At 48.0% G+C, this 16,893-nt stretch overlaps 1 protein-coding gene across 1 annotated transcript; it reads left to right on the forward strand.

The window, feature by feature from the left end:
* Nucleotides 1-532: 532 nt before the first annotated feature.
* Chct1 (CHD1 helical C-terminal domain containing 1) lies at nucleotides 533-10,522 on the forward strand. The gene is made up of 6 exons (XM_006983226.4): nucleotides 533-722; nucleotides 2,160-2,261; nucleotides 2,472-2,647; nucleotides 3,239-3,338; nucleotides 7,342-7,528; nucleotides 10,399-10,522. Exons 1-6 carry the CDS (start codon nucleotides 543-545, stop codon nucleotides 10,482-10,484), a joined length of 831 nt encoding a protein of 276 aa, XP_006983288.3. The 5' UTR covers nucleotides 533-542; the 3' UTR covers nucleotides 10,485-10,522.
* The last annotated feature ends 6,371 nt before the right edge of the window (nucleotides 10,523-16,893 follow it).

Consider the following 16,893-nt stretch of genomic DNA (forward strand, 5'->3'; position numbering starts at 1 on the left):
CTACCGCCAGGAAGGTTTTGGCGAGGATGAATGAGATATACGTTTGCTGTACTTGTGTAAAATACCCTTAAAGCAACCCCAATCTTCCCTCGGCACAACCAGTTTATTAACTTGGGGGCTACAGGGACTAGCAGTGTATTTCAGTAGAGATTTCTTATATCCCCCGTTCTCTCTTCAGTCCTTTGTTCTGGAAAGGGCTGTTACAACCCCCACCCCACCCCACCCCACCCCACCTCCGCCAACACACACTTCTCTCAAGAAGCCCCCGGTGTAACCACGGAGGCAGAAGGGGTATCCATGCAGGAAAATCACTTCAAAAGCCTTATCAGAGTTTAAAATCAATAGCATCTGGCTGGAGGTGTGCCGTCCGGCGCAGGGGGGAGGGGGGTGTTTGGGGATGGGATGGGGCAGGGTACCCGCACACCTGGCTCACTTACTCGCTTACCGAGTTCAGTTCCCAGTTGGAGGAGATGGTTGGTGGCCACCCTGAGGCACTAGCGGACAGGATCGAGAGGGGCCTGAGCGCTGTGTTGGCAGTTGCCATGGTTTTCCTCCGAGTTCTGGAGCCAACCTGCCCACTACTGGGGCTCTCAGGTCACAGAAGTAGTAAGTTAGAAGCCTGTGGGGGACCTGAGGAGTGCTGTCCTGAGGCTGCCAGCCCAGCTGTTGAGATGGAAGCCTCACATGGGCAGGGCAGTGAAGGAGCCAAGCCATTAGAGAAGGTGAAGTGAGGCTGGGATGTGAGGGGGCCAGGGAAGGGGCTGGATTTGGAAAGCCATGAACATAAAATTCAAGGAAGAAGACGAGGAGAAAAAAATTGGTGGTGTGTGTGTGGACTAGCAAGACCCCCAAAGAACAAGTTCAAACAGTTGAGTCAGGGTGTAACTCAGTAGTGGAGAGCTTGCCCGAGTCCTGGGTTTCATTTCCCAGAACCACAAAGTGAGAGATAAATGATGAACACATTTATCAAAGATGTGTTTCTGGCAAGATGATCGCAAGTGCCATCTTGCTGTTATAAAGGCTCACCCATACCTGTGTGAGCATACACGTGTGTTCGTCTGAGTACAGTTATGTGGCTATGCTCATGGAGTTAGCCAGACTTCCCCTCTCTACAGCTGGGAGGGGTTTTTCCTGCCCCTTCTTTACCTTTCCCCTCTCCCCTTCAAAGTGCTCTGAGTGTGGCTCTTGCCCTCTGACACAGACAGCAGGTGATCTAATTGTCCTGAGAGGCTGTGAAAATGGGAGGTGCACGCCTTTAATCCCAGCCCTCGGGAGATAAGAGGCAGGTGAATCTCTGTGAGTTCGAGGCCAGCCTGGTCTACAGAGTGAGTTCCAGGACAGCCAGGGCTACACAGAGAGAAAAAAGAAAAGAAAATGAAGGGCAAACCCAGTGACACCAGTCTAATTCTGTGCAAAGTTTTAGTAATATTTCACAGCCACGTGGTCACTGCTCATTTTATTCTATTTTCTCTTTGCCCCACTTTTGTGTCCCAAGACTCCTGTTATCACCACCTTACTTACTGGGTACGCTTCAAATGCATGTCAAAATGCTAAAATTCAGAGATGAGTAGATATGGGCCTCGGATCTCAATAAAGTGCCAAATAAAAGGAAAAGCAGCCGGGCAGTGGTGGCACACGCCTTTAATCCCTGTACTCGGGAGGCAGAGCCAGGCGGATCTCTGTGAGTTCGAGGCCAGCCTGGGCTACAGAGCGAGATCCAGGACAGGCACCAAAACTACACAGAGAAACCCTGTCTTGAAAAACAAAAAAGAAAAAAGAAGAAGAAAAGCAATTGCTGCCCACCCCCTTATGAAAACACAGAATTCTTTCAATGCCTTACTCACTCTTCTCAGTTATAAGCAGAGGTAATGGTAGCTAACCTCAAAGAATTCATGGGAAAAGAAAATGAGTTAATGTTTATCAGGATGTTAATGTTAATTTTCCTAGTATAGCCAAGAATTATTGGAAAAGAAACAGGTGAAATATTCTAGGTTTTCTAAGCCGGTTTCTTTGCCCAGGCTCACTAACCTAATGATGTTTTAAGAACGAGATCATAGGGAGAATGGAGAAGGGTTTGACTGTCGGAGATATTCGCCAGTATCTGCCCGGCACTGGCCCTCAGGCCCAAGCCCCTCACTGACTGTGGCACCCCCTTCCAGGTGGGGAGTGTCCCCTGCTTAGAGAGGAGCTTCAGCACCGTTCCCACCGGAGATGCCCTGGTCCGTCATGCCAAGGGCCTGAGCCAGGATACCTTCAAAATTGTAAGGGGCTATCCTGGAACCCTGTCCCTACTGGCCTGGGAGGAACCAGGAGGCTTCTGATCTGTCACACTCAGGATGGAAGCGGGTGGGGGATCCCCTGGAGCCTTGTGAGCAACTAAGACTGCAGGCAGCAGGCCAGCTTGCCCGACACGGGACTCACCTGCCTTTCTCCCCACCTCTCCGCCCCTCCCTTACCTGTGACTTCCTCAGTGTAAAGAGTACCTGAGGCCTCTGAAGAAGTTCCTGCGAAAGCTGAACCTGCCCAAGGACCTTCCCCAGAAGAAGCGGATCAGGTTTACAAAGCGGAGCCTGGGGGCCCTAGGGGACCACATCAACACCTTTCTGCAGCATTACTGCCGGGCCTGGGAGATCAAGCACTGGAAAAAGTAGGCAGCCTCCTTGCCTTATCCCACCTCCAGTCAAGATTCTCCAGTCATGGAGAGGGTTACGATCCTGGGAGACGGCAGATGTTGAGAGAACAGGTCCCTCTAGCCACCAGGGCAGCACTGAGTGTTCCTTAGCTGTACACACAGTAGCCACAAGCCTTTCCCAAGAGCCTCCAGCCGCCTCAGTAGGTAAGGCATTCCTTGCTAAGCCCGCTGACCTGAGTTCTGTCCCTTAGACCCATGTGGTGGAGGGAGAGATCCACGCCTATTGCTTGTCCCCAGACCTTCACACATGCACTGTGACACACACACACACACACACACACACACACACACACACACACACACACACGTTTTTAAGCCTCTCCTGAGAAGAGTCCTGTAGCCTCGAGGTGAACAGCTGCTGTGTGCAGGGTGCTTGTTACCAGCATATGGCATTTCTGTCCTGGTCTCCACCTCCACCCCCTCAACCCAAACTGAAGAAGCAACTTGCAGCCCATTTCTACTGGATAGATCCTGGTCACAGACAGTGCAGAGGGAGAAAAGGTTCTCTTCAGCCTCTCTCAGTCTGTCTCGGGTTTCTCTCTGCAGGATGCTCTGGCGATTTGTCTCCCTCTTCTCAGAACTGGAGTCGAAGCAGCTTCGCCGGCTCTATAAGTACACCAAAGCCAACCAAACAGCCAAGTTCCTGGTGAGGCTTCCAGAAAGCTCCTCTGAGGTCCAGCAGGAGTTTGGTCTTAGATCCCGAGGGGAGGACTCAGACTGAGTGGCTCTCTAGTACCTGTCCCCTGTTGTCCCTTCCAGAGCTCACTGCTGAGGAAACACCACTCACACCTTCCCTACACTGTTCCCTGAGGGACCTGACTGGGGCCACCAAATCATGGCGTTTATTCCTCTTCCATGCTCACACCATGGTTTTAGCATGGATGGAAGCCGGGGCTTCGTGCGTGCCAAGCAAGTGTTCTTTCTGTGGCCCCCAGACCCCAGCCAGGTTACCCTTTATTTTAAGGATAAACCTTCCAGGTTTTGTTTTTTTGAGAGTGAGAGTGTCTTGTTTGCTTGTTCATAATGAAACAGTTTTCTTTTTAAAAATCCTAACTTTAGAAAATTTAAATTGAGAGCCTGAAGATATATTTGGAAGCTATCTGGCCAGTGAAACCCAGAAATCCAGAAGTCACTATAATGGCAATGTCTTATATTTAGAAAAGGAACTGCTAGAGCTGGACACTGAGTCAAAAACCAATAGACTGGATCCTAAGGCAGGGGGATCACTCAACCCAGGAGTCAGAGTCAACCTGACAACACAGCAGGACCCCGCCTCTGCTCTTAGAGAAAAGATGGGGCTATGTAGATAAATCTGTAGTAGAACACCTGCCTACTTGTGTCAGGCCCTGAATTCAACCCCAGCATTGCAAAACAAAACAAAACAAAACAAAAAAAAATAGGAGAAGAAAACAAAATGGGGCTGGAGAGATAGCTCAGAGGTTAAGAGCACTGGCTGCTCTTCCAGAGGACCTGAGTTCAATTCCCAGCAACCACATGGTGGCTCACAGCCATCTATAATGAGATCTAGCGCCCTCTTCTGGCAAGCAGATAGAACACTGTGTATATAATAAATAAATCTTTTAAAAAAGAGAGAATGGGGCCGGGCGGTGGTGGCGCACGCCTTTAATCCCAGCACTCGGGAGGCAGAGCCAGGCGGATCTCTGTGAGTTCGAGGCCAGCCTGGGCTACCAAGTGAGTCCCAGGAAAGGCGCAAAGCTACACAGAGAAACCCTGTCTCGAAAAACCAAAAAAAAAAAAAAAAAAAAAAGAGAGAATGAACAAAGTGATCCAAGCATTCATGCTGGAGAGAAGCAGCCGAGGTGGAGTGGGGAGGGGCTGGCCGAGCAGGCATTCGTAAAGGCAGCCGGAGACTGCGTTCTGGCTGTCTTCCCCCTTGTGTGGTCTGGCACAGATATCTCTCCTCCCAGCATTTGGATGTTTCATTTACAAACTGTGGGTGATGGCTCTAGCTGCTACTTAGAGTTACTTGTGAAGATCACAGGAAGGAACAGAGGGTGCTTGACACAAAGGCGGCTTTCACTGCTGTTGTTGAGGACTATTCTTTTGAACCAGAGGCTCTCAAAGTATGCTCTGAAGCCTTGAGAGAATCCGCAGAAGGTGAGACCTGTTGAACATGCAAAAGATAGAACGATGGATTCCAGGGAAACATAGTATGGACAGTTCACTGACAGACCGATGAGGAGGTGTGTGTTGTATGACTGCAGCTGAGAGACGTTCTGGGAAGGTAAAACTGTGAGCACAGCCGGGCGTGGTGCGCACACCTTTAATCCCAGCCCTCGGGAGGCAGAGGCAGGTGGATCTCTGTGAGTTCGAGGCCAGCCTGGTCTGCAGAGCGAGTTCCAGGACAGCCAGGACTACACAGAGAAACCCTGTCTCGGCAAAAACAAAACAAAAGGAGAGGGTGAGTAAGTGGATCACAGAAGACTGGGGTAGTGTACCTGTTCTGAAAGTCACTGGAAGGGTAGGGGCGTTCACCATACATTTATCAAAACCCGTAACAGTGTGTCACTGTTAAGTTGCCCATGTTCTGCAAATAACCCCTTAGCTGTGTTGCTATAAGGAACTCTAATTTTATTGGTTCACCCCCCCCCCCAAAAAAAAGAGATGAAAGCAGAAGGAATTTAGTTGGGAAAAGATCAGTGATAATGTGGGGAGAGGAGTGGGGGTCCCATGGCGGGGGCGTGCCGTGGGGCGGGGGAGAGAAGAGTGTGGAGAGTGAATACAATCAAAATACATTTTATTCAGTATAAAAATAAAAAACTCATTTGTAGAATTAATACCTTAATTTTAGAAGTTTTAGAAATTAAATAGAAACTATAGAATGTATACAACACAAAACATAAACCCTAATGTGAATTGCGGGTCTTCTGTAGTGAGGGTCTACTGATGTTGTCTTACTAGTCTTGACAGATGTGCCTAAAGAAAGTTTCTACAGCTGGGGGAGCATGGAGGTGTGGGTGGCAGGAGCCGGACCCCAATTTCCAGATTATCCTTTAAAGCAATTTTAAGACTGTTATTATTATTATTACTTTTTGAGACAAGGTCTATATAGTCTTGGCTAGTCTGAACCTCACTATGTAGACCAGGGTGTCCTCGAATTTACAGATCATAGAGATCTGCCGGTTTCTGCTTCCCAGTGCTAGGATTAAAGTCTATTCCCCTTTTCAGCTGGTCATAGTGGCACAGTCCCTGAATCCCAGCACTCAGGAGGCTAAGGCAGGCCAACTGCAGATCTGACGCCAGCCTAGGCTGCATAGTGAGTCCACGTGAGATCTTGTTTCAAAACAAATAAAAGAGCCTGTGGATTTTACTTTATTTTATTTCAGTTTTTCAAGACAGGGTTTCTTTGTATAGCCCTAGCTGTCCTGGAACTTGCTTGGTAGACCTTTCTGACTTCAAACTCACAGAGATCCACCAGCCTCTGCTTCCTGAGTGCTGGGATTAAAGGTATGCGCCACCACCACCTGGCTGCCTATTCATTTTTCAAAAGTTTACCCATATGGTTCAGATTCCAAACCACAATTAAGAAACTACTATTTGTTTCATTTTTAGTATGACAACAAAGAAAAGTATCTGTTCTTTTCTAAATATGTATTTGTATGAGGCCACACTTCTGTGAGCTTCAACCAAGACAACATATCATAAGTCATAACTTATTCATAACTACTGAGTGAGACCTGAAATTGCAGGCCTTCCCTGGAGCCAGATGCTAAAGAGAGCTGAAAATATAAAACACTACTATTTTTCTGAAATTATTTTTGGGTGGGTGGGGGAGCAAAGTTACTTTTTCATAAATAATTTTCATAGAATATTTGTGCATATCTCCTATTTTAATTTTCAAATAATTTAGTAAATACACACTTAAAATTTTCTTACCTGTAATCTCTAATAGGGTAAGTATGAATAGCCATGACCACATAAGCACATCTTCTGGAGTTCTCACTGATCTCAAGAAGTAAACATGTCCTGAGATCAGGGTAGCTGAGAGCCACCGTGTAAGGACAGAGCTAGGCCAAGTTCTGTTTCCAGGCCCTGGAGATGTCCCCAAGCTGGCCTCAGCTGTTCTCACCCATGGCTCAGGACGTCCATTTAGCTGTAAATGACTGGAATGCTCACCTGGTGCATGGTGCATGCATAATCATAGCCTTCTGTAGGCTGAGACAGGAGGCGAGTGCTTGGACTTCTTTTTTTTTTTTTAAATATATTTACTTGTTTATTTATTTGTTTGTTTATTTATTATGTATACAGTGTTCTGGCTGCATGTATCCCTGCAGGCCAGAAGAGGGCACCAGATCTCATTACAGATGGTTGTGAGCCACCATGTGGTTGCTGGGAATTGAACTCAGGACCTCTGGAAGAGCAGCCAGTGCTCTTAACCGCTGAGGCATCTCTCCAACCCCGTGCTTGGACTTCTTAGCATGGATAAACTTACCTAGAAGACACAGTTGTCTGCCCAGCCCACCCTACGTCCCCGGCTTTTCTGGGACCCTCACCCCATCGCTTTGGCTAGGCAAATGTGAGATCCTATCATGTCTCAGGGGCTGGGGGTGGGGTTGGGTAAGGCTGATGCTGTAGAGTTTAGGCCCCTCTCGTTTCCAGCCTCTCCTCAACAATGGACCCGATTTCAGGTCGCCTTCTGTCCCCTGGATGCACCAGAGAGATCCTTGCTGGCCAGCCAGGAGGACAGTCTCCCCAGACTCTGCAGCGCCTGGGGATTGCATGGGAACATCAGCGGCATGAAGGAGAGGCTGTCCAAGATGCAGGCCCCCGGCCAAGCGGCTGGCATGCTGGAAGAGCCAAGGTCCTCAAGAGGAGGTGATGGCCACTGGGTGTCAGGGGAGGCACCTGGGTGAGGGGCTGCGGAGAAGTTCGGGGGTTCTCAGGGACAGGCTGGAGGCTCCTCTCTGAGCCTGCCAAGTCCTCCTCCTTCCTGTCTACCGCCTCTTCCTTCTCTGTCGTTCCTTCTGTCCTTTCCTTGGCCTTCTGCGGTCTCTTTGCTGTTTGTAGCACCTCCCCAGATATATACTCATTATGGAATCTTTAAAATAGGCAGATAAATGTGGAGAAAAGGAACAGAGAAATTACCCCGTACCCAGAGGCCAGCACTGTTGGTGTTTAGTGCGGTTTTGCTGGTGTTCTGTGTAACGCCCGCCCCCCGCAGAGGTCTCATAGTGCATAGGTTTTGAATCCAGCCTTTTTTAGTTAACGTGGTGTAAAGGCCCTTTCTCACATGACTAGAAGCAGGGTGGAAACAGTTTCTAAGTGCTGAGCTTTGGACCCTCAGCAGGTGCTGGATAGCAGTGGCAGGATTCTCACTCTGATGGAGTAGAATAAAGGGAAAAGGAGAGACTCAGTCTCGCCGTGAGCTAGATGGCGTGGGAATGGCCTTTCCAGCCACTTTGGCCTCTGTGCTGATCAAAATGTCTGGTTCTCTGCATGGGGTTATGGGCTTAGGATACACGGTGCCTTTTAAATAAAAAGAGGCCGGGTAAAGGTTAGACCCGCGAGGGCTGCTGCTGCACACTAAGGCACAGAGAGCCTTGGCATGATCTACCTCTACACTGCTGTGCCCAGGCTTCTGCACCACCGTTAGCTGTCTGTCCTTGGCCACTGTTGAGGAAGGTAAAAGGCAAGCATGGTGGCCTGGAAAACTCGGAGTGTAGTCCTAACATGGATGCCCTTGAACTCTGAGCCCCCTGTCCACACCTTGCCCGTGTTAGGATTGCAGGCCACCTGCTTTCTGTGGTGCTGAGGAGGATCAAACCCATGGCTTCATAAGAGCTAGGCAAGGATTCTACCCACTGAGCTACCTACTTTCTAGTTATTATTATAAACATGGAAAATTAAAAGCAGATAAATAAACATAGGGAGATATAAACATCACATTGCTGTCACCCACCATTGCACTGTTAACATTTTACAGATCAATTATGAATATAAATACATACTTTAACAAAAATGAGACTATGCTGCGTATGTGATTTTGATCTTAACTTGCTTTGTGTTTGGGAGTACTTCTCCAACCTTAGTTTTGGAGATAAGGGTCTCTCGCCGAATCTGAGCTCACTGATTGGCTGGACTGGCTGGTTAAGATGCCGGGATCTTCCAGTCTCTACCTCCCCACGGTGGAATCCCATGTGTGCCATAACCAGCGTTCTGCGTGGATGCTGAGGACCCAAGCCAAGGCCTTGTTCTTGCGTGGCAAGTGCTTTACTGGCTGAGCCGTACCCCTGCCCTTGCGTGTGAGTGCCTGTACGTGTTTACACACCACATACATGTCAGAGCCTGTCGCTGTCAGAAGAGGGCATCTGATCCCCTGGAACTAGAGTTACAGGCAGTTGTGAACCCGTGTGGGTATTGGGAACCAAACCCAGGTCCTCTGGAAGAGCAGCCAGCACTCCTAACCACTGAGCCATCTCTCCAGCCCTCTGAACTTGCTTTTTTTAAATGAATGGCATCAGTCTTTCCAGGCCAGCGTTTCACTTTGTGGAATTGGATAATTCATACCAACATTCCAGAGGTAACTGTTGAGATGGCCTCTCATGCCAGGTACTCCACCTGGTTATCTCTTAGCCTAACAAGCCTTTTTATCCAACTCTTGGGAGAGATCGGGCCATTGTCAGAATTTCCCACAGTCTGATTTTCCTCCCTATTACTTCCTTTTGGTATCTTCTAACTTATTTCTTTACCTATAAACAGACTTTGGATAGAAAGTCTAGATAATGAATCTCTCTCTCTCTCTCTCTCTCTCTCTCTCTCTCTCTCTCTATTGGAGCTGAGAGCTGGGGACACAGCTCAGTGGTAGAAAATGCTTGCAGTACATGTGAGGACGGGGTTCAATCCCCAGTAACACACACACACACACACACACACACACACACACAGACACACACACACACACACACACAGACACACACACATACACACACACACACACACACACGTACACACACACAGACACACACAGACACACACACACATAGACACAGACACACACACAGACACACACACACACAGACACACACACACACACAGACACACACACATACACACACACACACACACACACACACACACACACACACACACGGCTAGTGAATGTGTTGGAGATTAGAGATGATGTGGGGTCCCCCACCCCATTGCTGCAGGAGGAAAGCACAGGACACTGGTCGGCCCATCCTCTGTGGGGCACCAGGGCAGAGCCCGTCCTGCAGTGACTGGCATGGTGTTCCTTTTGCACTGTGTTCACAGATTCACAGATATTGATTAAAACTCGGCAGTGTTGTTGGCCAACAGACCTGTGTTTCCAAAGCACTTGTCCTCAGTGGCGGGCGAGGAGTGAGAGGGACGTAGGGGAAGTCAGGCAGGCTGGGGTGTGGTCCTGACTCTGCTGTAAAGCTTTGGATATACCACATCCTTGCTCTGTGCTTGGGCGAGCATCCTCACCTGTAAACGTGCGTGCGTGCGTGCGAGCGTGCGTGCGTGCGTGCGTGTGTGTGTGTGTGTGTGTGTGTGTGTGTGTGATGTCATCGCTCTGCCTCACAGGTTTCGGTGAAAAGCGAGAGGAAGGGCCACTGTCAGGGACTTCCTGCTGTTCTGTTCTTCACACCCCGCACGTACGTGTTCCTGCAGTTTCTTACCACTTGTCATGTCGTTGAAACCCTCTCTGATTTCTGTTCTTTCAGATTTTTTAAGGAAACTTCCTCAAAAACCAAAGCTGAAGAAAAGGCAGATTAAAGAAAGTCCAGGAACTCCCAAGCGCTACCTATGAGAGACCTGCAGGGGTGGAGCTCTCGGAGCACTTACGTGTATACTGGGGGGGGGGGAGGGGGGAGGGAGGGGGTTGAATAGGGTAAAGAAATGTTACTTTATCGAAAGGATGCTCAATTTTTTTTAAATTATGAATAAATGGGTTGGGGAATAATAATCCTTAAGACAATTCTACTTTACTTGGCTGAACTTCATTCATCTTTTATTTGCTTAAAAATATTCGGCGCCAGGCTTGGCAGTCACAACTTTAATCCCAGTACTTGTGAGACAGAAGCAGTTGGATCTCTGTGTTTAAAGTCAGCCAAACTACACAATAAGACCCTGACTCAGAAGAAAAAAATGTTTAGAGCCACTTACTAAGTGGCAGGTGGCCCACCTCTGCATAGATAATAGCTGTGGCCATGCATGTGGAGAGGCACCCAGGTCCAGCGTGGGGAGAGGACAAAGATGAGAGAGAGGCTGGACACGGAAGAATCCCAAAGAAGAAACATTGACAGCCTTAACAGAGTGGTGATTTGGACCAGTGGTCAAAAATTGGCAGCTACTAATGCATTTAATTCCCAAAAATGCTAACATCATTTAAAAAATACTAGTTGCCAATATTATAACTGCGTTGTTCCCCATTCAATGCAAACTCAAGTCTCTGGCTTCTCATACAGCTCCCTCCATTTGGCTCTGCATGCCTATGCTGGTGGAGCTGAGGAACAGTTCACCAGCTTCACTGATAGGCTTTCTAGTTCGCCACAGTCTCCTCCCATGCCCAGCACCTTGCACAATGGGCTTTACACATCCACACCACCCGTGCAACTCTTGGGACCTTTAATATTTGATATCCCCAAAGTATGCAGAAGCAACTCGGGCATGCAGCAAGAACGGCAAACTTAGGACTTTACATAAGGTAAAATAATAATAATAATAATATTGATCATTGATTGCTGTGTATGTGTGCATGTGTGTGTGTGTCTGTGTGTGTGCACCTGTGCACTCCTGCCACAGCTTGCTTGAGGTTAGAGGACGTTGAGAGTCCAGGCCAGTCTCTCCTGCCATATGGTCCCAGGATGGAGCCTGGGTTGTCAGGCTTGATCTCGAGCGCCACCTGCTGAGCCATCTTGTCAGCCCTGTTTTATTTCATAGCACCGAAGATCAAAAAGGGCCTTGCACGTTCTAGAGGACCGTTTGCCACTGAGCCACATCCTCTGCGGTCAATTGATGGGTTTGGTTGATACCTGCGAGAGGCAAAAAAGGAAAGGGGGACGTTGGAGAAGTTAAAAAAAAGAAAAAGGCACATTGTGCTGGGAAGTGGTGGCGCACGCCTTTAATCCCAGCACTCAGGAGGCAGAGCCAAGCAGATCTCTGTGAGTTCAAGGCCAGCCTAGTCTACAAAGTGAGTTCCAGGACAGGCTCCAAAGACCAGTTAGATGGCGACTCCACAAAGGGAGTCTTTTTCTTTTTAAGTGCTTTTGTGTCTGTGTGACAGTATGGAGAATGTGGGATCCTCTGGAGCTGGAGTTATATAAATGGTTGTGAGCCGATTCATGTGCGTGCTGGAAACAACCACATCTTCCTCTGGAAGTACAAGAAACACACTTAACTGCTGATAGCCTCATCTCCAGCACCCAAGGCCCAGAGGTTGTTTTTTTTTTTTTTTTTTTTTTTGGTGTTTTTTGAGACAGGGTTTCTCTGTGTAGTTCTGGTGCCTGTCCTGAATCTCGCTCTGTAGCCCAGGTTGGCCTCGAACTCACAGAGATCCACCTGCCTCTGCCTCCCGAGTACTGGAATTAAAGGCGCACCACCACCGCCTGGCTTCTTTTTTTAAAAACCACAGTGACAAGTTAATGAAGACCCTGCTAAAGGCAGCAGTATAAGGGAACCGGATAGCTTAGAGCCAGGGTAAATGTGTGAACCTTTTGTCTCTCCCCTCCCTCAATTTGTATGCAGAGTAAAAATTGAGCACAGAAGTAAACGTGAAAGTGAGCGTCAGTCTAGACGAGGCACAAAGAGGGAAGCCGGAGGAGGGACACGCATTGGGAGCACAGCTCCCTCTCTTCCTTTTACCCAGTGCTTCCCGGGAGCCCCAGAAGGGACTGCGGGGGCCTTTGGGGACCCAGCCGGCCCACGACAATTTTGACAGAACAGGAGGATTTGGCAGGGAGGGGCCGGCAAGCTAGAAGGTGCTGATGCTGAGGGACTTCCCGCAAAATAGAGCGCTGGTCACTGTCTGTGGGGCAGCACCGCCACCTAGAGGAAGAGGTGGGGAGTGCCCCTGCCTTCCACCCAGGCTGCTGTGCGCAAAGAAGCCCGGGAGAAGTGGGTGGGGAGCTCTCCCTAAGGGCAACAGGGGGGGCTGGGTGTGGTGTCCTCTTCACTCTCCCCTCAAACCCAGTACCACCTTAGAATTCTAATACAGCAGACCACAGGTTTCTCTGCTCAAAACTCTAACGTTCCTCATTTCATCCCAAGTCAGCGTCAGCTGGCCCCGGTGGTGCACACCTGTAATCTGAGCCATGGGGAGGTGAGGCGGGAGGTGAGGCAGGAGGATGGAGAGTTCCAGGACAGCTTGGGCAACATGATTCAACCTGTCACAAAATAAACAAAATAAAAATAAAAATAAAGCCCAAGTCATCGCCAGGTTCTGCTAGATCTTCTATGATAACTGTTCAGCTATCTCTTTGCCTAACCCCGGCTTTCCTCAAACTTGTCAAGCAGATCGCTATTTCAGTTTTCTGTCACTGTGACAAAATACATGAGACAATAAACTTACAAAGAGGAAAAAAATTTCAACTGTTTCAATGATATTTTTAGCACGCACATAAGTGTGTGGGCCGCCTGTGCCCTGGCCCATCACCTGTGGGAGCCAGAAGACAACCCGTTTATTGGTGTATACTAAGCAATTACAATAGTCGGCACTTAGACTTCTATTGAATTAAGAAATGAAAGAACACACCCGGAACAGCATTTTTCCAACCTCTGTCTAGAGGAGAAAAGGAAGCCCCAAGAAGAAAGGCGATGTCTCTTGTACCCGAAGTCAGCACAGGAACGAGGTCTCGGTGCTGATGAGCCACCGGCCGCACACGGCAGCACACTGTGACACTGTGCCTCCAGCTCTAGGCCAGCCTATCACTTTTCACAGCATGTAAGTAAGTGGCAGACTGATGTATGGCTTTTTATTTTTTATTTTTTTATTTTTGGTTTTTTGAGACAGGGTTTCTCTGTGTAGCTTTGCACCTTTCCTGGAGCTCACTTGGCAGCCCAGGCTGGTCTCGAACTCACAGAGATCCGCCTACCTCTGCCTCCCGAGTGCTGGGATTAAAGGTGTGCGCCACCACCGCCCGGCTGATGTATGGCTTTTTAAACATGGACGTTTATCAGTGTGCTGCCAGGGTGAAAGTAAGCACACTGTGTACCTGGTGCCCTCTGATGCCAGAAGATGGCGCCAAATCCCCCTAGAACTAGAATTACAGACAGGTGAAGGTGTGTTTGTGGTGTGTGTGTGTGTGTGTGTGTGTGTGTGTGTGTGTGTGTGTGTGTGTGTGTGTGTGTGTGTGTGCTGGGAACCGAGCCCAGGTCCTCTGCAAGAGCACTAAGTGCTTAGAACTGCTGAGCCATTTAGCCAGCCCTCTAATGTATTTACTATTTCAAGTTAATTGTTCTCAGCTAAGGTGTCTCCACCCAAAGCATGCTGCGGGAGTGGTGGTGGTGGACACGCCAGAGAGTAGCTGGGGGACTGTGTTGAAGGGGAGCTGACTGTTCCATCATACATCAGTCTGTGCTCTTAGAGTAAAGCTAACCCTAGGGGGGAAACAAAAGATCAAACCAAACCAAACAAAAACCAGGAGTCCTCCACAATCTCTCCATAGCCACACTCTATCCATGTCTGTGGTTCAGGAGAGAAGTGAGTGCTTTATCCTTCTCATTAGATTTCTGTGTCAAACTTGTGAGCCAGACTTCCCTATGACAGACAGGGAAGCAGGCTCAGGGGGTGGCACAGCTGAGCCAGGATCCCGCTGTCAAGGCTTCCTGACTCCATTCACAGCATTACTTTCAGCTCTTAGTCCTCTTCCTCCACCTCCTCCTCCTGTGGATGTAGACATTTTCCTTTTTTTTATATAACTAAATTGAAAGTCATTTGTTCTTTGGGGTTTAATGGCTTTGAAAGGATTCTGCACTAAGAGTATTTAAAGTTGTCACGTTTTCTCCTGGTAGTCCAGTTCCAGTGTTAGCTTTAATCCACTGGCCTACCTAAGCTTAGTGTGGTGGACACTGCAGTAGATGTAGTGTGTGCTTTCCAACTGGCTGGGCCCTTGTCCCTGGGTGCAAGAGTTTATTTACAGCCTGTAGGATTTAGGGGAAAGCCATTTTTTTCTATGACCATTTTAGATGTAACTTTTCAAACTCCTGATTTACTTGGGTTTATTTCCTGAACTTTCTGCACTGTTTTGTGGTTTCGTTCTGTTATGTCAGGCTGAGATCTAATGAAAAAGAACAGAAACTGTAACAACAAAATTGGATGTAACAGGAACATATTTGAAAAGGAACTGTTTTCTGTTATTGTAGTTGCTTTACATTTATTTTGTGTGTATGTAGGTCTGGCCTGAACTGACACTATGTAGACCAAACTCTCGTAGACCAACACCCACCAAGCCTCACCCCACCCCCCACCTCTGCTTCTCAAGTACTGGGAGTAGAGTGCACTCCAAACTATACCTGGCCTTCATGGTGGTTATTCTTCCAAATGGATCATGGCTGACTTAACTGCCAGGCAATTTTAAGAGAAATGTTTTTTACTTTACTGTGTGCCCACACTTAACAGGGCGTGCTTGGGGAGGTCAGAGGGCAGCTTGCAGGATTTGGTTCTTTCTGCTGAATACTGGGGATTGTACTAAGGTCATCAGGCTTGGTGGCACGTGTCTATGCCCACTCAGATATCTCTGCCAGCCCTGCCTACACCGGTTGAAAACATTTTTTAAAAAATTCTATGTACATAAAATTTACCATCTTATCATCCTCTAGCCTTTCATGTGCTGCATCTTAGCCATTTTTACTGTAATTGTCTCCATTTTCTGTGCGGCCAATCTCCAGAACTTCCTCATTGTGTAAAAAGGAAACCATATCCATTGAGTAACCATTTCTCCTCTCCTCTCCCTCCCCCCTCATTTCTCAAATCATTCTTTCATTGTCTGTATTACACTAAAATCATGTATTAATTTTACTTGGCTTTGCTTTTGAGATAAGGTCTCATGTAGCCCAGGCTGGCTTTAAACTTGCTATGTAGCCAAGGATGTTCATGAACTGATCCTCCCGCCTCTGACCCCCAAGTGCCAGGGATACAGTTATGTGCAACCACACTCAGCTGTTTGGCTTCTTAGCGTATCAGGTCCATCCATGTTATAGTACTGTCATAATTTCCTTTCTATGTATGTTTTCTTAGGTGTGGGGGAGGGAGGTGTGCCAAGGTGCACACGGCAGAGGACAACTTGAGGGAGTCAGCTTTTCACCAGATGGGTTCCAGAGTTGGAAAATGAGCTGCCAGGTTTGGTCACAAACACCTTTACCTGCTCTGCTGAGCCATCCAGCCAGTCCATACTTTCCCTTTAAAGACTGGGTTCATTTTAAGGATGCCACATTGTATCTGTTCAACCATCAATAGATATACAGATGTTGGTTTGAAATCCTTCCAGTAGAACTGCGGAATCACATGGTAAATGTTTTTAAATTTGTTTTTGAGGATCCTCCATATTGTTTCCCACAGCATTTCCACAACAGTGCACACGGACCTAATCCTCCACATCCTCACCAACACTTGTTTGAAAACAGCTATCCTAACAGGTGTTTATATTCTCTTAGGCGGGATGGGGGGGGGGCAGTGCTGGGGACTGAATTCAGAGCCTTAAGCATCCTAAGTCCATGTTCTATCACTGAGCTATGCCCAGACCATCTTGAATTTTTTTAATCTATAGTAGTGTTTGAGGTATCTGGGGTTTGCTAACAGACGTATGTCACAGGGTAAGCTATATATTATGTTAAATAATGCAGAAAGCAGTCAAGTCTACAAGCTGGATGAAGCCTGAATATTACCAGCTGTGAGAAACAGAAATTACTTTAACATAGTTTGGGCTAAAATGCCACCCTCAGAATTTTAAGTGACAATTCAAACTTGATGCAGAAAGACAAATTTAATACTGCTGAGGAAGCAAGCAGTGAGATGCAGGTTTCTGTCCAAGTCCTTGGCTTTACACTGTTTCCAAGTGAGGCCTCTGGCTGGTAGATGGCTCAGCAGTTAGTGAAGTAGGTAAGAAGCTGCTCTTCCAGAGGACCCGGGTTTGACTCCCAGCATCCTTGCCGGGTGGCAGCTCACAGTCACCTTGCAAGTCCAGCTCCAGGTTACCTGACACCCTCTTCTGGACCCCGAC

Source organism: Peromyscus maniculatus, chromosome 8 (assembly GCF_049852395.1).
Source record: "Peromyscus maniculatus bairdii isolate BWxNUB_F1_BW_parent chromosome 8, HU_Pman_BW_mat_3.1, whole genome shotgun sequence".
Lineage (NCBI taxonomy): Eukaryota > Metazoa > Chordata > Mammalia > Rodentia > Cricetidae > Peromyscus > Peromyscus maniculatus.

Bases quoted from the DNA above. Each gene is read 5' to 3' on its own strand.
- Chct1 (XM_006983226.4), top strand. From the start codon at position 543: ATGGTTTTCCTCCGAGTTCTGGAGCCAACCTGCCCACTACTGGGGCTC. The intron at 723-2,159 runs GTGAAGTGAGGC...ACCCCCTTCCAG, and splicing joins GAGCCAAGCCATTAGAGAAG to GTGGGGAGTGTCCCCTGCTT. The intron at 3,339-7,341 runs GTGAGGCTTCCA...ACCCGATTTCAG, and splicing joins ACCAAACAGCCAAGTTCCTG to GTCGCCTTCTGTCCCCTGGA.